This window comes from Pogona vitticeps, chromosome 15, assembly GCF_051106095.1.
Source record: "Pogona vitticeps strain Pit_001003342236 chromosome 15, PviZW2.1, whole genome shotgun sequence".
Lineage (NCBI taxonomy): Eukaryota > Metazoa > Chordata > Lepidosauria > Squamata > Agamidae > Pogona > Pogona vitticeps.
In genome coordinates, this window is record NC_135797.1 from 11,126,032 (window position 1) to 11,146,972 (window position 20,941).

Consider the following 20,941-nt stretch of genomic DNA (forward strand, 5'->3'; position numbering starts at 1 on the left):
ACATGGTCTAGAACCCAGCTTCCCTTCCGGGCTTGCTGTATTTGCGCATGCAGCCCCCCCCCCGGGAGGGAGGCAAGCAACTCAAGACTGACACTCGAATGTGGGGCTCAGATTTGTCAACATCCCTGCCAGTGACCCTGAACATCATGTCGCCTGCAGAGAGATTGCAACCCCCAAACCAGCTGGCCTCCCCGTATAGGAACAGTCTACCTCCGACGTTGAGGACAAGGCAAACAGGAGACAGGGGTTGTGCTGGTGGGGGAAACAGGTTGTTGGACAAGAGAAATCCGGCAGAGCGGTTTTTTTTTTTTTAGGAAGGAGTCGCCTGAATGCGGGTGCGGAGCCCTGCTCTCTTTATCGTCGTTGCTCAGAATGGTTTCGGCTGGTCTTTTAACTTCCTGTTCTTTGCGTTCCTCCATTCCAGGAAAAGAGATCAAGAGGGTGAAGCCGCGGCGGACGGCCTCTTTCTTCGGCCGCCAGCTGTCAAACGTCCCCACCTCCTACGCGGCCGTGCGGGCTGCGGAGAACCTGGAACAAGGGTGATTCCTCTTGGCGACGAAGCGACCAGCTGACCTCAGCTTGGGATGGGAAACAAACTCATCATTGTGTCAACGTTGTCTCTTCCGGAGTAAAACGCCACCTCACCTCCTGCCTGTCTCCCATCGTCTCAAAAGATGCCACGTTGATTCTCTTTGACTTCTGTCCAGCTTGTATCTCATCGGTTTGTTTCAGGTTTGGGCAACCCTTAAAATGCCTTGTTTTCTACTCTAGGGGTCTCTTCCTTCGTCACTACCCTGTTTCTGTTCCCAGCATGCAGTGGAGACCCCATCGGTACATCAGCAGCACCTGGAAGCTTTGCGTTCTTTTTTGGGGATCAACGTTCCCTCTTCTGTCTCCATGGGCTGCCCCAAATCCTGTCCCTTCGGCCTCATCCAGCAAGATTTTTCACTTGGAACAGAATCAAACAGAGCAGTCCGGGCGGAATCCTCCACTGGCCGATTTGGAAGGGGAATAACTGAGCTTTTTACCTATTCTTGGCCCTCTGCATTGAATGTTTGCTTTGCTTTCGCACCATGGCAGTGGCTTCCTTAAGTCAATTTTTGTCAAATCACTCCTCTGGTCATTTTTATATCATATCACTGAAAGGCGGGGGGGGGGGATATAATATATTTTCACACCGTTGGATGACTTAGGAACCTAGCAGAGTTCATATTGAAAAGGGGCATTGGGTTGAGCTGTCGTCATTTCTACTGGCTTAAAAACACACACTTTAATAAGGGTGGAAGGGGTTACGCTAAAACGTGACTTGGAAGCAGGTTTAAATGGGTTTCTTTGGATGTTTGGAGTGGGGCGAAGGAGGACTTTGTAATCTCTTTGGGCATTCAGAAAAGGGATAGTCTGGGTTCAGGAGAAGGCTGGTCCCTTCCAGCGTGGTTATCCAAATGTGTGAAAGGGGGGGGGGGGGTCCTCTACCTACGGAGCCTCACCAAACCACTGGGATCCCCACCCCCACCCTGGGGCCCTTCCATCCGGGGGGGGGCTGTCTGCCCTTTGGAGGGACATTCTCCATGTGGGGCACAATTTAGAAGAATTCGAAGGAGGAGGAAAACTCGCCTCTCCCCCCCTCTTTCCCATGCGTTCAGATTAACTTTTTTCCAAAACGGCCAAAGAGAGAGAGCGCCCTGGCATACTTTGAACTGTGCTTTGGTGTTTACGAGCTCTTTTTTTTCCTTTTTAAGTCTCTGCATTAATTGTCTAAAGAGGAGGCTCTCTTTCTGATGTAGGAAAGCCCTAACATTTCCTTCCGGATCTCTCAGGTTGTCTTCACGGCTAGCCGTTTTTCTTCTCCTTTCCTCAGTCCCTTTCCTGAGTTGGAAGAGCTTCAGACGTGATGATTTTACCATGCTGTTTTGCAGCTCCCTTCAAGCCTCATCATCTGTCAACCTCACTAGAGCATCCTTTGGATATAACACCGTTCCTCATAGGGTGGCCACGGATAGGTTTGGTGTTTTTTTTTAAGCTGCAAGATGAATTTTGCATACCAATACACCTGTTTGTCACATGATTGTTTCAGAAAGTGCCAGTTCTTGGTTTTACTCCAAAGTAACACTATGCCATCGATCTTTTACTAATTTTTCCCCCAAGAATTTGTATATACATGCGCACTTAGTAATTTGCATCGTTTACTGGAATAAAGATAATGGATTCGACCAATTTGTTGTTGTTGTTGTTGTGGGCCTCCAAATTAGGATCCACCTTATTAAGATCCCCAAAATCTCCTCTCCTCGTCAGCCCTACTCAAGTCTTGCAAACTGTTTTTCTTTTCTTTTTTGTGTGTGGGTTTTTTCAGTCTTCCACTTTTCCTGCTTTCTTCTACCTTTTCTATCATTATTGCCTTTTCCAGAGAATCCTGACTTTTCATGATGTGCCCGGAGTAGGAGCGCCTCAGATTCAACATTTTTTGCTTCCAGAGATAGTTCAGACTTGATTTGATCTGGGACCCACTGGTTTGTCTTTCTGGCAGTCAATCCAGCACCATAATTCAAACTACAGTGGTGCCTCGCTAGACGATGATAATCCGTTCCACTGAAATCGCTGTCTAGTGAAATCATTGTCTAGCGAAAAGCAAATTGTGGTCTAGCGAAAATCGGTTTGCAAAGCAGGGGCCAAACATTGTCCAGCGAAATTCCCCCATAGGAACCACTGTTTTGCGAATCGCTATAGCGAAAAGGGCATCTCACTTTTCCCATATTTTGAACTGGGTACCAGGAGAGGGTTTAGAAAAACCTGGGTTGCTGCTTTGGGCCTCGTGCTTCACTAAAAAAATATTCTCACTGCTGTTTAAGAACCTCACCCTCATGTCTGAGGAAGTGGGTATTATCCATGAAAGTTCACATTAAAATAAAGCAGTCTGTAAATCGCACCTGTGACTTGACTCAGTTTCTTCCCCCCAGTGACTCAGATTCGATTCTCGGCTCAAAATGGACCCTCTGTCTCCCCTTTTTCTGAGGAAAAATAAAAAGATTGTCTTTAACAGGGTCTCGGACATGGGGCTTGGGACAGTACCGAAAACTCAGACTTGGTGCCAATGTCTTTCCAAGATCCCTGCCTTTAAAGTTTTTATGATTACAGTGGTGCCTCGCTTAGCGATTGCTCCATTGAGCGATGAAATCACTTAACGATGGGGTTTTGGCCATTGCCAGAGCGATTGCTTAGCGATGGCCCCTATGGGGAAAAATCGCTTTGTGATGATCACAGGGAAGTGATCACCGCAAAGCCCCCATTTTCGGCCAGCTGATCGGCAGTTTCAAAATGGCCACCGGAAAACAAAATGGCCACCCGCTGTGTTGCCTCGCTTTAGAGGCACCGGAATTGGCCGCCGCAATTGAGGATCTTCGCATAAGGTTAGTTTTAAAGCCCATAGGAACGCATTAAACAAGTTTTAATGTGTTTCTATGGGCTTTTAAAAATCGCTTAGCGATTAAAGCGCTTGGCGATGTTTTTTCCGGAATGGATTAACGTTGCTAAGCGAGGCACCACTGTATTATGATTTTGTCTTCGTCTGATATTGATTGTTGCTGTTGGTATTCTGAGCCCACAAGGGGGCGTTGCAAATCCACTTCGTCAGCTGCTTTTCCTTCTTCCTGCAGATGGTATATTTGACCGGGTACCACACCCTTTACAATAAAACATCTCCAGCTGGTGAATAAGAGCTGGCAAGCCCTTCCTTTTGTTCTCTGCTTCACAAGAAACCTGAGTGTTCTAATTAGCCAGTTTTGGGTCAAACTAGTTTTCATGCTAGAAAACAAAGGCAGACATCCCGGATTGCTGGAGAAAAGCAGCACAGAAATGAAACCTGTAGAAAGCATTACAGCTTGCGTGCAGCGCACTCTTGCTCACTGTGTGGGTTGGAGCGGGACCTTCTAGAACCCGGTTCAAGTCCCCCCAGTGGCCATGAAAACTGACCGCAAGACCTTGAACTAGTTTCTTTTACTCTCATTCTCTGGCTCTATTTTTTTTAACATGGCCTACCTTACTGTGTTGTTGTAAAGGGAAAAGGAGCGAGAAAGAAAGCCATAAACACTGCCTTTGAGCCCACCATACAAATCATTTTTGGCTTTTATTTTCTCTTCCCCATTTCTTTGTCTTGTGCTCTTATTTTTTTTTTTTTAGACTGCAAGTCTGAGGACTGCAGAGTCTTAATTTTTATTAGCATTTACACCATTCTGAGGACATCTTCGGCTGTAAAGCAGCGGCATGTGGTTTAGTGGAAAATTTTCAAGTACGGCTGCTCATCACAAGAGTCGCCCCCAAAGACTGGATATAGGGAGTCCAAAACGCAGGCGGCTGGATCGGCCGACGTCAACAAAGGAGTGGCACGTCTTTTGTAAAGTGAATGGCTCTTAGTTGCTCATTTCAGAGCAAACCACTCTCAAATATTTTGCTCTATAACAATACACTGTTCCTGGGAATACTCATTTCTGTCCCAGGTATTGTGAGGATTCACCACTATCTGGGAATATGGTGTTATTATTTATCATTGCTATTCCTGAATAGGGGACTTCCTCCACTCACTGTTTCCTTTTTTAAAAACACACACACACACACACACACACAGCTTTGTAATGTATGTGTGAGGTTTAATTCGGCCATAGAAATGTCACTGTTGTTGTAGATTTCCATATGGATGTTATGACCACCAGAAAGACGATTAAGTGGGTCAAATCAAGCTTGAATTGACCACAGAAAGACTATTGTACTTTAGATGTGAGAAGCCAAGACTTGCTGGAAAAGTTGCATAGGATCCCTCTGGATCATTGAGTCTAGCCTCTGACAACAAGGCCCAGTGGGGGGAATTGAACTCCCAACCTCTGGCTCCACAGCCAAAGACCTAATCACTGAGCTATCTAGCATTAGACACACATGTGCCACATCTTCCCAGTCATGTTTTATCCCTGTAATTCTGCAAATTTATTCCGGAGGATCTTGGTTTTGCATGGGTCATTAAGATCCATTAAACTGACAAAAGACCTGCTCCCAATAAAAAAAATTAAAACTGCTCCTGTGTTGCGGGATTTCCTCTAGAGACAAACGAAAGCAGCTGCACGCAAAGACAACCCATCACGCCAAAGCACCAACAAACCCTTCCTCTGCATAGTTGTACCAAAATTGGATGGTCCGTGAACGAAGGTTAAGAAGATGGATGGGTTAGCCTGTGTGTCTATATGTGAGTATGGAGATTATACCAGGACTGGAAGCCCAAAGGAAAGGAAATTGGGAAATTGCAGGTCCAGAACACTCAAAAATCTCTCCCGTGGTTTCCTCGTCTTGTCTTTCTAATTTCGTTAATTCCACTTGGGGCTTTTAGAATAATTCTGAGATGGTGGATCATCTCAGTTGGGTGATGTCACCACGGGGATGGGAAGGTCTGTTATTCAGCGAGAGGCCATGGAAAATTCCTGCCCGGCCTTTGGCAGCTGTCCTGGATTGCAACGCAGTCGGCGGCGTGTTTACAGGGGAGAGAAGCCGGATCGACAGGGAGCAGCTGCTCATCTACACAAAATCCGAATCTATATATCAGCCCTTAAGTGTCCAGGCAGGAAATGCATCTTCGCCTCTCAAGCAGATCTTCCAGTGTCACTTGACGTCTATCAATCGGAAAACTCCAGATTGAAAGTGTTAAGCGGCTTCGGTTTACATCTCGGCTGCAGAATGAGAACCATGCTCTGAAATAAGACAAAATATTGCATGTAAACGGTACTACCAGAAAACATTTTGGATTATGAAGACAGTACGTACGTCAGGGGAGGAACAAGCTTCTTTTTCCACTAACTTAGTTTATAAAAGCATTATTAAACCAGTTTTCATCACTGACAAGAACCCCCAGAAGGTTTTGCAATAAATGTACGTCATTTTAGCCCAAAGTAGAGCAAACCCACTGAAATCAATGGCATTTCTCTTACTTGTGTCCATTTATCATTTCCCCGAGTCAACCGTCTATGGTGTTAAAAGCGGGACTGCATTTATAGCCTGAAATCATTTAAGCAGCTTTGAACGTTTCACCTGAAATGAAAACCGCTGCGACTTCTCTCTCCCCCCACCCCCCATTTTTCCCCCATTTGAAAAACGAGTCGCCGGCTTAATCCGAAATGTATTGCAGCACGAGAATTTTCATGGACTGCTGTTCACTTCTGAAAAGCACCAAGCATTCCCTAGACATCTTGTTTATATCTTTTGAAGCCAAAGAGGGTAGAGGGACAATGCAGCTGCCAGCATCTTCCCAAAATACCACTGAAAAAAAAAAATACAAGGAAATAAAAAGGGTTTACATTAGTGCCCAGTTTAAACATTACAAAATGTACTGTGGTTCGCACACCAAACCAGTGGAGTGACAGGGGCTGCGGGGGAACTGAAAATACATGATGGGGACTTTTTTTTCTCTCCATCTCGGCTTCAATGGGGTGGAGGAATCCTTCCGACGGGGTCCTTGGCTCGGCGGTGCTCAGCCTCGCCACAGGCTTTATAAAGTGCAGGAGGCAGCGGATGCTCTCAGAAAGCAGGCAGGCAGAGGCCGTTGATGGCCCTGTTGGTAACCAGGGCATTTTTAGTGGTCCAGAACAGGAATGCAGTGGAGATGATGTGGGGGGAGGCAGATTTTTAAAAAGATGCTAAGCGGGGGAAGTAGGAAGAGGGAATGCATTACTAGAGAGCACAGGGGTCCTTGAAGGCTGTTCCCCCCCCCCTTCAAGTAGGGATGCTTAGGAGAAAATCCTCCCCTGCAATGTCGTGTAGGCCTTTCTCGGCGGAATGGGTGCTGGCCAGTAGGCATTTGTTGAAATGATGGGAGGAATAAGGGGAGGGCTTAAAGAGGGAGGGTGGCTGGTCTCCTCCTATGTAAGATTTCCCAGTGGTGGGGTTCAGGGTTGCGTTGAGCGTGTGTGTGTGTTGGGGGGGGTGGAGAAGGTTTGTGTGCAAAATCTTCTGCGGTTTTCTTTTCCAGGGGTCAGAGAGTGAGTCAACCCACACCGTTCTCTTGCTCTCCAGAGGTAAGGTTCCTGGATCCAAAGGTAGCATCTTTTAAACTCCGGTGGGATCCTATGAGAAAAACAAGTTTTATGCGAGGGGGGGGCGAGGTGGTGCTGGGGGTGTTTGCAAAAGGTTGTGGGGCTGGTGACCCCCCCCTCCCCGCTGAGCCTTCTCGGTGCCATCTTTAATACCAAGAGGATCTTCTCAATACAGCACCGTGCACTGACCTAGTATTTTGGGGCCAGGTGGGGTATTGTTGGCAAGGGCAGACCGGATGATCCTCCACTAGGCTGGTGGGTGGGAACCAACGATCAGCATTTTGTTAGCTTTCTCTTCCAGGTGAATTCTTCACCCGATCTTAGAAAAAAGTCGGCTGGAGGAAGCAGGGGCCACTGAGGTTTCTCTCGTTGGTTTCTCTCAAGGTGACCAGATCAAGACCGTAAGAGATCAGATTGGCTCGCCCAGTGCAAAACCCTAAAGAGATTTTTGGAGGGTCAGAAAGAAATAAAAAAAGAGCATGCAGGAGAGCAGGAATCAGAGCTGTAGCTTTTCTCCATCCTAGGCTGACATTTATTTTGTTTCTAAGTTTCCATGTTTCAGCACCATTTTGGGGAAGGGGGGGGGAAACCGCCTACAGATTGCAAATTTTTTTTGCACTTTTAACAGTGGTCAGAGGAATGGCTTACAGCCTCATCCTGATTTTCTGCATCTTTCTCCGGCAGTGCAGAATGCTATGAGAAGCTCACAGCCATGATGAGTTTAAAAAAAAGAGAGTCAGAACTAGGAGAAAGGGGTTATTCCACATTAACTTTTCATCTGAGACGGCTTCGTGAAAGGTGGGGACTCACTCTTCTTGGTTCCTTCTCTTCATGCAAAGCCAGGATGAGTTTTTTTCTTTTGGAAGGACATACTTTTTCATCCTGATGCTGCAACGTAAAACTGTATTTAATCGCTTCTAAAGGGAATGGTGAGAAGAGTGTTTTTTCTTGCCAAATACCTTTTTTATTTGTAGAGACTTCCAATTCTTGTGCCTTATTAAGCAGGGGGAGAATGTGGAAACCCGAACATACTAATACTGGAACTCTGCTTTGTGTGTTCATTTTTATTCCCCTAAGGAAAAAGATTTACCATTTTCTTTCATGACAAGTAAGGGGTCTCTGATGTTGTGGCTAATTGGGGCAAGGGGCTGGTTTGCTTGATGTAAAATGATGCAAACGATGCTCTGGAATGTGGAAAGAAAGAAAGAAAGAAAGAAAGAAAGAAAGAAAGAAAGAAAGAAAGAAAGAAAGAAAGAAAGAAAGAAAGAAAGAAAGAAAGAAATGTATCCATAATGTATTTTAAGGTGGCAGGATCTGAAGAATAAAATTCTTTATTTTAAGGGAAGCTGGGTTACAATCTCAAATATACTTACACTGAATACCCTGCTAATTGCAGTGGTGCCTCCCCCTAAATACCGAGGTGGTCTTCCAGATGTTTTAGACAGCAGCTCCTTAACCCCTAACTGAAGCTGAGTAACGATGCGCTTGAAATAAAATACGGCTGATGGGATCTGCCATCCAGCAACATCTGAAGGACTGCAGTTGCTCAAACATGCGCAGTATTTGGCTTTAAACGTGGAGGGGGTCTCTCAGCAGGCAGAGTCAAAGAAACAGCTGCAATTGATGTCTGGATGATGTCTAAAGGGCTGAGTTGCCTTATCAGGCATACTTACAGGCAGTGGGGAAAACTGGGCTACCAATATGTTGGACTACAACTCCCATTACCCACAATTATTTGCCATGCTGTTAGATCTGGTGGGAACTGGGGAGGTGAGCCAGACTCCAGATTTCCTACCTGAAGAGTTGCATAAAGAAGATCCGTACTGTTTCGCTTTCAGTGTATATTTAGTATTGAGAGGGGTTTGATCATATTTTAAAGGGCATTGTCAGCTCCGTATTTAAAATGGTTTGTCATAAAGGATAAGTAAATCAGCCTCGTACGTTTCCTCATTTTCTTCCTCTTTATCTCCAGCAAGCGATAACTAGACCTTTTATTGTTTATCAAGGGTAGGTTTCCTAAATTTCTTTCTTAGACTTTTATATTTATTATTTATTTATATATACCACCCAATTAGTGCAAAGGACTATTCTGGGTGGTTAACAATCAAATAAGGTCAAAGCAAAAATATAACAATAAATTAAACAATAACCATGATAATAAAAAGTACCTGAATCAAATCAAGCACCATGAGGCAAACGACTCAAGAACATCAACCCATAATTGGACATGCAAGACAAATAGGTTCGTGCAAAGATGCCCTTAAAAGCCTCTGTAAAGGAGACTGTCTTGAGCAAACTATTAAAGGTAGATCTATCAGAATATTTTAATTTAAAAAAAAAAAACCCAGACAATTTAAATGTTTCCATGGACAAACACAAAAATAACCATTCTATCATATATGCAAAATACACAGGCACTATATTTGGATCACAAAACTAATTCTTAAATCTGTGGATTAACTGACATTGTTGAAAGCCTTCGAGAACACAATAAACTGACATTGTCCTCTTAAAATATGTCAGCAGTTTTGACAGTTCGTGCATTTCCAGTATTGTCCGCTTGTGGGTTGAGGGGAAAGGAGGTTGAAAATACACATATCTGCCTTTGTGTAGGAAAAAAAACAGATGACAAATGTTAACAGACCTAAATAGCATTTGTATTCCGACTCTTATAGGAGAAGAACGTGGTAAGGATATATATATTTTTGGCAGTGACTGTGTTCTAGGGTTGGGAATGGAATGTCAGTGGATTTGCGAAGAAGCAAACGGCTTTCATAGGCTATATGAATATCACTTGGAATTCTTTATTAATGAACAGCCAACCAAGTAGTGTTCTAGTAACTAGTTTCAACAGCAGTGTATTGGCTGATGATGGCTTGATGGGACTTGCAAACCATCAAAGGTGGCTAAGCTCTGAGGCATTGGTTTCAGGAGATACCTGTATTTTTCCATGTATAAGTCTATACTTTTGTCTAAAATCTTTAGACTAAAAATTGAGGGTCGTCTTATACACGGAAATAAGTTGGGGACAGAAAAAAACAAGTAGAAAGGAAAGCAGGGATCAAAGTGATCCTGCAGGGCTTTGATCCTTTTTACCCTACATTTGCTAAGCCCCACTTAGATTTCTTAATTTTGGGTTAGAAAAGTGGGGGGGTGTCTTATACATGGGGGCGTCTTATACACGGAAAAATACAGTGACCTGGACATTGACAGCAACATCTGGTGAGGATGCCTGCAAACCTATACATGTTTACGAGGGATGTGGTTTCATTGAATACCATGTGAATGTGTTTTATAGTTCACAGCATCACCTGCTTCGTGTTTACCTGGTTTTGCCAACCCAATCTGATTTCATAAGTTTAAATATAAAGTTTGACTCGCTCCCACGGTATGCATGATAGAGGCTTCATACCGTTCAGTAATTCCTGCAATGCTAAAGACAGATGACTGATCTGGGCTCAGATGCATTTTTATTGGAATATCTATGAGGCTGCTATCTCACTAAATTAGAGTAACATGATTTCTGTCACCTGCCTCGTGAATTATACTTTTATTTAATTTAATGGCTTTATTTGGTTCTATCTAACAATATTACTTTTTATAAGTTAAAACATTAATCTTTCAATTGCAACTCAAACACCTTCCTCCAAAAACTGTTTCTCATGTTGTAAAGTGCCTTTGTTAATTGTAGGTCGTCTCACATTCATTTATTTTTTCCTTGTTCATTAAAAATGTACAGTAATAAAGTTTTCACAACCTTTATTTTAGTTCCAGAATAAATTTCATAATCAACCATTCGGAAGCGTGACTGAGCTTTAATTACTTCAGTATGTGGGATTCACCCCTCTCCAGTTTTAAAGCAGAACGTGTTAAGATGTTACGCCCAACATTTGGTAGACGGTGAACATTTGGTATCCTTACTTCCAAGTACTGGCCTTATCTTAAGAAGTAGAATCAAAATTAATTTAGATGGTCACCAAAGGGAATGCTTTCATCTTCTGGAAATGGTGTACATTTCCCACTCAGTGTTGCTCCATCAAACGTAACATATATTTCCAGGAGGGTGGTCTTATAGCACACTGTTGATCAATGAAGGATCATTTTTCCAGTAGTGACAAAACTCTTCCATGACTTTTATCAAAGAATTAGTGTTAAAATGGATACTGTGATATTTAAAGACACTGCAGTCTGCGGTAATTTTAAACTCATCTGCAATGGATATTCTTATCCTCTTAAGTCATAAACATGCCATCCTGTGTTACTTAGCAATTTGTATCAGCAGTGGATGACTGTAGAGGAGGTGATGATGGGCTGGGAACACCTACGATGACAGTCACATCCTGCTTTTAATAAGTTAAAGGTGATGTTCACAACTCCTCTCTTTACCACTTTCCTCAAAACAGGCCTGAGAGGTAGGTCAGGCGAAGACAGAATGAATGGCCCTCGGTGGGTTTTATAATAGATCAGTAGTTAAAAGAACCTGGATTTCCCATGTGCCAGTCCAGCTACACTACATACACAGGCTCCAACTTTTAATGTGCCGAGAAATATGGATGGCGGGTGGTACGTTTTTCACTGCTGTGGAAAAAGGACTATCTACTTGCATTCAGAGAATCAACTTTCAAATAACTTGTTGGCATCTAATCTAATAATAATAATAAACCTAGCTATCCTGATTGCCTTCAAGTTGTTGAAATAATAGGTCGGTCGTAGCAATGGCTCAAGTGGGCTTCCTACAGGAAGTGGTATATCAAATCAAGCCGCTGGCTAACCAAATCCCAGCAAAGCGCACAGTGTTGTTATTTTAGCACCTAAGGTATCAAATCATGCAAGCAACTTCCCCACCAATAACGAATATATATGTGTCATCAAGGTGCATCCAACTTTTTCCAGCGTTAACAAGGACTTCTAAGTATGTAAGAAATTTTAAAAAGTGATTTTGTCATTATCATGTAAACATACATAGTGAGATTCTACTGCAGAGATCTGAAGCCAGGGCTCCTAATCTGTCACTCCCCACAACCTCGGCTCCCAGCGATGCATTAAACCCTAACAATTTGCTACCTTACTGTGATATTCCAAATCAGCTGTCTGGCTCTGCACCCTCTTTATTCCCAAAATCTTTCTCCCTGTCTCAGAATGATGTAGTTAAGCATTCAAGTTGTACAACAGACAGCATTGTTTACAAAAAAACAACAACTGTGAATTACAATACTGCCCATCACTAGCATTGTTGAATCATAGAATAATGGAGTTGGAAGGGGCCTAATGAGTCAACCTCCCGCTCAAGGAAGGAATCCTAACAAAAACAGATCTGTCACATGGACATCCAATTTTCTCTTGAACGCCCCCAACATTGGAGCACTCACCACCTTCCAAGGTAATTGGTTCCATTGTCATACTGCTCTAACAGTTAAGATATTTTTCCTGATATCTAGTCTAAATCTGGCTTCCGTGTAACTTGAACCCATTATTATGTGTTCTGCACTCTGGAATGACCAGAACAAATCCTGCTCCTCTTCTGTATGACTAACTTTAAAGTATTTGACAAGTGCTGTCCTATCTCCCCTCAGTCATCATTTCTCAAGGCTAAACATGCCCAGTTCTTTCAGTCTTTTCTCCTAGGGCTTTGTTTGTATTAAGTGGGAAAAGGTTAGTGTCATCAAAACACAAACACAAAGCTTGTATGTGTTTGTATGTAGGGGCTGTTGTAGTTGTTGTTGTTGTTGAGATTTCTTTGAAAGATAACCTTCAAACACAAAGTACTGTTATTTAAGTATCCCACCCTCTTGATTCTGATCTAATGTTTCTGGTTACCAGTAAGAGCTGGAAGAAAACAGCAAGTACAGATGAGGATGAATTTGGACTGTGCTGGAAGAGATTAAAGATTATTTTGCCCAAACCCTAATCTAAATTAGGCCTCTTCTAATTTTGAAAACAACGCTGAACTGATAATTACATAAAGGATACGAGATGGAGTTTAGCCCAAATCGATTTGGCCCAATTATTTTCTGACTGAAGAACAGGACAGGTAGTGGCAAACTTCCGCTATGTCTAAATTTAGGTTCTTGCTCTGTGCTTTTTCAAAAAAGGGAATTTTTAAAATATTGTAGAGCCTAACCAAACAAAAAAAAACATTTAAGGGAAAAGAAATCTATCAACTTCTTAAAAATACAGTAGTAGAATATTCGTTTTGTTGTTGTTTAGTTGTTTAGTCGTGTACTACTCTTCGTGACCTCATGGACCAGAGCACGCCAGGCCCTCCTGTCTTCCACTGCCTCCCGGAGTTGGGTCAAAGTCATGTTGGTCGCTTTGATGACACTGTCCAGCCATTTCCGTCCTCTGTCGTCCCCTTCTCCTCTTACCCTCACACTTTCCCAACATCAGGGTCTTTTCCAGGGAGTCTTCTCTTCTCATCAGATGGCCAAAGTACTGGAGTCTCAGCTTCAGGATCTGTACTTCCAGAGAGCACTCGGGGTTGATTTCCTTCAGAATGGAGAGGTTTGTTCTCCTTGCAGTCCAGGGGACTCTCAAGAGTCTCCTTCAGCACCACAGTTCAAAAGCATCAATTCTTCAGCAGTCAGCCTTCTTTAGGGTCCAGCTCTCACTTCCATACATATTTAGTTACGACATCACATTTCTACCACGGGAGCAGCATTTTGGCATGGGAGTGGAGGCAGCAGTGGCAGTAAAGGAAGAACAAGGTTCATAGTGGAACCACTTCTACCTCCTGCTTCTCTGGATGTGAAAAATCAGAGAGGTAAGACAGAATTCACACTGTCTATGGAAGGAGAGAGTTTTGACCTGAAATGTAAAGGATGCCCCCCCAAAGAAAACACAGACCAGCTCTGAATGGCCTCCAACGTGCAGGATGTTATTCTTAGAACATCTATATAGCAAGAGGTTTGTATTTAAATCCTGCTCTCATTGCAGTTTGTGTGTTTTCTACCCTGACTTCTTCTGCACTGCTGTGAGGTTGCAACTTCTGCCCTTAGCTTGTCTCTGACACAACCTCCAAATGACCTTTGTCTTAGAAAAACAATGTTCTTAATGATCATACTGTTGATCAGTCACTACCAGTGAGCAATGTTTTATTGTCCCTCTCTGATTCCCTCCTCACAAGGGTATGACTTTTTTTTTTTACATTCTGCCCTCTGCTAATTAAGCCACGGAATCTAAATTCTCAGCACGGGACGCACCCACCCACTTTTGCTGTGGGGACACTGGTGTTAAATTTCAGACTGTTTTCCTCTCCAAACTTGTGCTTCTATCCAGGTTTGCAGAGAGAGAGAGAGAGAGAGAGAATAGAAATGTGAATGAGAACCAGCATGTTATAAGGGTTATTTGCATCCCTACCTAATGAATGTCTTCCAGATGACATGGATGGCCGTTCCCATCATCCCCATCAACAGGGACACCGTAGTCCAATTTATTTGGAGGGATTCAGACATTGGGAGGGGAGAGCCCAATTGAACTGCTGAATACCCCAGGCTGAGTGTGCAGGCAGATGTTCTCTCTTTCAGAATCACCTCCCAACGTCCCAACATTTTGAGGATGAAATGTGAGGGGAAGGAGGCTGAATCCTTCATGCCTTCTGAAATCCTTGAAGAGACACTGGGTATGGAATAAAACAAGAGTCGGGGACCTGCAAGCACTTCAGGTCTTACTGGGTTCAGACTGCTACTGTCATTGACAATATTGGCTGCACCAATATTGCTAGTCCACCAACATCTCGCAGGGCCATCGGTCCTTTGCATCACATTCAACCAACCCATCAGTCAATCAACACAAACACACACACACACACGGGGGAGAAATATCTCACAGTGGCCCCGTGTGGACCTAAAACAGACTCAATGAAAATGAAATGTTAACACTCCTCACCAGAAGACAGGGGGGAGCGTGGTGCAAAAGGAATCTCTCCTCCCTCAAAGCAGAAGTGGGAGGGATCCTGCACCAACCGCCACAGCAGGATCTGCTTCCTGCTGTGGGCAGGGATCTCAACTTAGTCACACCACTGCCGCAGAAGCCATTTTAGGTCCAGTGACTCATCCTTTGTGTGCATCATCTCTTTGCTGGAAGCTGCTTCCTAATCGGACAAAAGGCAGAGAAATCCTCCCTCCCTCCCTTCCTGCCCGTTGACCTCATGGTTACGGCCTGGCAAACCTACAGCCATTAAAAGACTAGATGTCACCAGGTTCAGGGGCTGTGCGTTTTTGTGCTTCTGATCAGAATTGAACTCTTGCATTGACTCCCATTTACTGAAAATCAGGTCTGCCCAAACCATTTACAGAGAGGAGGGAATTAATTTTCTTTAGATCCATAAAGGCAGGGTCTTTTAAGCTCTCTCTATCCCCTCCTGGCCCCGAGAGAACAACACTCTCTGCATCCAGGCCTGGATCAACACCCGCCCCCCCGAAGCTTAACTTCTCTGGTGTGGTCTCCCCTATAGGGATCTGGTACTCCCCCAGGGGAAATATTGCCCATGGGAAACAAGAATTCTGGACTTAGTGGCCAGATCCAGTAAGACTCTTTTACTATTCTTATTTGTTAGAAATGGAACCTCCAGTTTCCGAGGCAGTCTACCTTTGGGCAACAACTGCCGAGGAGCAAACACCGATAGATGGTGGTCACGTTTACTGCCCTGTTGCTGCACTTTCTGAAATCACCCAGCCTAGCACTTGGAAAAGGAGGATGTTGCTGTTTGCTCAATTCACCAGGGCTAAAGGGAAAGGAAACAGAAGATACCATCTTTAGTTAGACCACTAGCATGTATCTACCTCACTAAGTAACAAAGGGCCCAAAGCAGCTTACAGCATTAAAAAAAAAGTATTAAGAAAATATTACAATATGGGAACAGAATTAAACAAGTATACCATTAAAAACTGGTAGATTAAAAAGTACCAGTACTTAAAACATGCACACACAAACAAAAAAACAGAAAGACAATGGGCCCATTTTAAGAACCCCTTCTTAGACAGTACCCCAGTTCTGGAATGCTTTCCTTGTGACAGATTTTTTTTCTCTTCAATACCAGGCTGGGATGGTTTTTAGACTTTCTAGAACTTTCTAGATCACTTAGTGGTTTAGGTAGGGTTGGGAGTTCAATTCCCCACAGGGGCCACTTGACAGGGGTGGGATTGGATGATCCAGAGGGTCCCTCTTAACCCGGCAATTCTAAGATTTTTATATATAATTATGAGTCTCTCCATGCCCAGTCTAAAGGATATCCAGACAAAATGAAAAGAGAAAACATTCAAAAAAAATATAGGGGTGCCTTAAAGATGAACTGTTCTATCCCATCGTGATCAATTTACTTGGAATCATTGAGTTGGAAAAAGGCCTTTAAAGCCATTGAGTCCAACTCCCGGATCCAGATTAATTTTAATGACCCGGTAAAGATTATAAACCAATGTTGATTTTTTCTCTCTCTCTAATCCCGCATTCAGAGCCACACAGTCACAGTGGCTCTTCCACGGGAAGTGAAGAAGGCAGAACGTCCGGAGTTGCGTAAGTGCCTCTTCTGCGCAGGATCTGCAGGCTGCCAGCCCCATGACACCACACAAACACACACACACACCTAAAATAAAAGTAAAATAAAAGATGTTTTTCCCCCAGCCCAGCCTCACAACACCACCCTGACCAATCCAGGGAGCAGAGGGTTGATATAGCAACAGGCCCAAGCCCCCCTCAAATGAAAAGATGATTAAGTCAGGGAAACTGAGGGAGAGAACAAAGGCAGGCAATCTCGTTCTTTGCTGGCTCTGGGAAATTTCCACTGAGTTCTGGCAAAGGAGAAATAGAAATAAGATCCGGCCGGCTGCATCCTTTCCTACGCTTATTCCGCCTCCCACCCCTGCAGAAGGGAGAGCTTTGTGCTGAGCGCAACAGAAATCGGAGTGGGGCCAAGAGAAACCCCATGGGCGGATTTGCCCCAAAGACACTTACATAACTTCATGTAACCGCTCACCATGCAAAACCTCCACCCAGCCTTGCTAGAAAGAACAGGAAGAATACTTTGTGTTGTTTTTTTAATTATTATTAAAGCAGTTGGCAACAAACAAACCAAGAACAGGTTATACCACCTCCGAGGTTCGTTAAGGCTTTTATCGGCTGCATATTCAATTTAAGGCATAGGGCGGTTTGAGAGGATTAGCCAACAATCTGGTGCATGTTTACTCAGAAGTAAGGTCAAATCGACAGAATTAGACTTGCTTTCCCAGCACCATTCCGTCCCCAGGGTTATGGGCTCAATCTTATTTTCTGCCTCGACTACCTTACAAAAGCTTCCAACACATTCTGTACACAACCAGAAAGAGCTTGGCAGCCAGGACAGAGTCTGCTCCTACATCAACCAAGGACTGCCTTGACATCGTCGTCATTTAGTCATGTCCGACTCTTCGTGACCCCATGGACCAGAGCACGCCAGGCCCTCCTATCTTCCACTGCCTTGACATCAGCTTTCGAAATTTAGGCAAGAAATTGGAGAAAGCGGGATGGTCTCTGACCTGATGCCTTCCAGATGTGTTAGACCAGCAGTTCCTAGCCTTGGGTGACTCAGGTGTTCGTGGACTGCAAATTCCCAGAAGCATTCACCCAGCAGCTGTGCTGGCTGGGGTTTCTGAGAGTTGCCATCCAAGAACACCTGAGTTACCCAAGGTTGGGGGAAAAAAACCACAACTCCCATTGGCCCCTGCCAGCATGGGGCTAAAGAAGGTTACATGAACGAAAAATTGAATAATTATCCAAAAATTCCAATAATATGGATGACTACTGCTTATCTAGCAAGATCCTGTATTTTTAGAGCAGGTTTTTTTTTGCTTCCTTTTGCATTGAAGTTCATATGCAAACCATCTCTGCTGCCAACACATTGTTATGGCTGACTTGATACATCTGGCATTATGCAGAGAATGTTCCATGGGTCAGTTGATGAATGAGCCACTAGCTGGTCATAATCTGCGGTTTGGAGCGTTTGACAATGGTTTCCCCAGCTTGTTATTGTTTAGTCGTTAAGTCATGTCTGACTCTTCGTGACCCCATGGACCAGAGCACCCCAGGCCCTCCTATCTTCCACTGCCTCCCGGAGTTGGGTCAAATTCATGTTGGTTGCTTCGGTGACCCTGTCCAACCATCTCATCCTCTGTCGTCCCCTTCTCCTCTTGAGAACAACAACAGGGTCTTTTCCACGGAGTCTTCTCTTCTCACAAGATGGCCAAAGTATTGGAGCCTAACTGCAATATACAGCCTTGTCGTACTCCTTTCCCAATTTTGAACCAATCAGTTGTTTCATATCCAGTTCTAACTGTTGCTTCCTGTCCCATGTATAGGTTTCTCAGGGGATAGATGAGGCGGTCAGGCACTCCCATTTCTATAAGAAATTGCCATAGTTTGCTCTGGTCCACACAGTCAAAGGCTTTTGCGTAGTCAGCTAGTTTAGCTCTAACCATGGCTTATATTCTCACTTACACTATTATAGTCTCAAGGCCCCTCTCTCCCATTTTCCACCTCCATCTATGAGAAAAACGTCCCATTTTTACTGTATAAGCATTATTCTTCTATCACCCTAACTTTTCACACACACAATCAAGGTTTAAAAACACTGTTTCCTTCTCAGTAACTTGTCTAAAAGCAGGAAGTATCAGCTTACAGTCTTTTCCTTCCGTTTGTTACCTTAGGCAAGGCACAGAGGCTGCTTCATGTAGGCTTAGAAGAGAAAAAGGAGGAGCAGCCACCACAACAGAATGGAGAAAAGTTACAGAAGCAACAGCAGCAAAATGATTAAAGATCCACCATTTTATTTACAGCTCAGGAAATGGCAGAATGAGGAATCCGGCCGTGGGCAGCTCCATACTCAAAGTTTCCAAATGGGAAAGGCATTATTTCAATTCACAGAGGGAAACAAAAGATGTACAGTATGCGTATGTGTGAGAGAATTCACATAGAGAACACCAGTCAGAGACTAGACTTAGCATAACTGTAAACAACTCAGATTTTTAAAAAATTCTTTTCTGGCTTATCAGAAGACAAAGGTCAGAACTTAGCACCAACGCCTAACCTGATCCTTTCGAAATGGAGGCTTTTGTCAGTGCAAAAACAACTCTGTGTGGGTGTGTTTGCTGAGTGAGGTGTGATGGCTCTGGAATAAGAGACTATAAAACGTGCCTGCTGGCTTGGCTCTTTCAGGGAAAGTTTCCAATAAAAACGGAGACAAGAGAGTGATTTTAACCACGTACTAATATTCACCGAAGCCCTATGTTCCTGTTGTGAGGAGGAATTAGTTAACTAGGTGGTTTCTGGGAAGCATTAAATGGAAGTGCAAAATCAAAGTAATGCAAGAAAAAAAGATTTTAGAATCCACCCCAATCTCCACCTAGGATTTCTGACCAATTCTTTCCCCTGCATTTTCTATTTCCTTTCATCTCTCCATGGTCCCCCAGACCCCAAAGAAAGCTGATGACATTTAAAACCTGTGGTACTTCACATTTCACAGACTCTGGAAATTTACAGGTCTAAGCCATTTAGGACCTTGAAAATTAAAAGGCTGTTCCCCACCTTGAGCTTAAAAACCAATATACATCCCCATTTGCAAGAGATTCTTCAAAAACCGCTAGCTTTTTTCTTATGCCTCACATTTTTTGGCAAAGGAACAGGCACTCAGTGACTGCATCTACATTTGGTATTGTAAGGAATGCTGACACTTTATTGTGGTTTTCTTTCCTACTAAGTGATGCAAGTTAACACATTGAAAAGTATGCTACCTTATATCCTTGCTGCTGCTTTTAAAAAGAAAAATAAGTCAAAGAATGTGAGGCCTTTAAGAGTGCGATGCCTGCAGGCAAATCACGGAAGGAGGTGGTTCACTGCTACAGCCTTTCCACTCCATTTGGTGCTGCAATGCAGAGAGAATGATTCAGCAAACTTCCATTAAAATGGATACAATGAAAGCAAAGGAATAAAATGTAGCTTTTATTTATTTATATTATTTATAGATCACTCACTCCCAAACTGAATCCTAAAGGAGGATGCCTGCACTCTGAATGCAAAATAACCCACTTTGAATGTAAAATCAGAATTTTCCCCCAGTGTCTGGTATTTTCCGTTCACAGAGGATTAGACAGAAAGTGTTAAGAAAGACCTTCCTTATTTTCCAGGTTCTCAAGAGGAGGCCAGTACTGAACTAAGTTGACAAGGAGTCTTGTCCAACATAATATGGTCCAGTATGTTCCATTTTATCCTTCTTACTGAAATGTGAAGGCAATACAGTACTAGATTACAACAATGGTCAGCTTGTATTTATCTAGATGTTGAATTACAACAGCTTCCATCACGTCTGACTGCTGGCCATGCTGGCTGGACATTAAGGGCTCTGGAGTCCCAGTTTGGCAGTTAGTGTTGCAAAACCTAGGCAAGCTCACGCTGAAATATTTTAAGAAACATTATTGAGAAATCCACCCCAGAAACCCACACTCTAACAATACAACACATGATTCTAGGGTGTTTCCATCCAAATCACCTCCTATAAAATCCAAGCACTCTGTATTCTTAATCCCTCCTTTGCAAATAACAGATTTTAATATTATGTCTTATCACATTTTTACATGTTCATTCCCTTACTCAGTCCTTCAGAAGCTCAAGTGTGTCTTCCACCCTCACAACCACCCCAAGAAGGACTGAAAGAGGTGACTGACTCAAATTATCATGGCTGGGATTTGAACATGGGTTTCCCCAGCCCTCACGACATTCTGTTTCAGGGACAGGAAACCGATGGCCATCCAGACATTTTGGGGCTTCTCGGCCCTTCAGCCCCAGCCAAGGATGATGGGATCTGCAATCCAGCTTCTCCTGGAAGGAGACACACCGCCTATCAAACTCCCCCT

The 20,941-nt window shown here is 43.6% G+C and overlaps 1 protein-coding gene across 2 annotated transcripts in view; it reads left to right on the plus strand.

Annotated features, from left to right (window-relative positions):
* Positions 1 to 10,861, plus strand: part of FRMD8 (FERM domain containing 8) — a 30,823-nt gene extending 19,962 nt beyond the window's left edge. For both annotated transcript variants that reach the window (XM_020802462.3, XM_072984455.2), the window contains one exon: positions 425 to 10,861. In XM_020802462.3, the coding sequence (XP_020658121.3) occupies positions 425 to 543 (119 nt within the window). In that variant the 3' untranslated portion in view covers positions 544 to 10,861. The remainder of the gene's footprint in view (positions 1 to 424) is intronic.
* Positions 10,862 to 20,941: the final 10,080 nt, after the last annotated feature.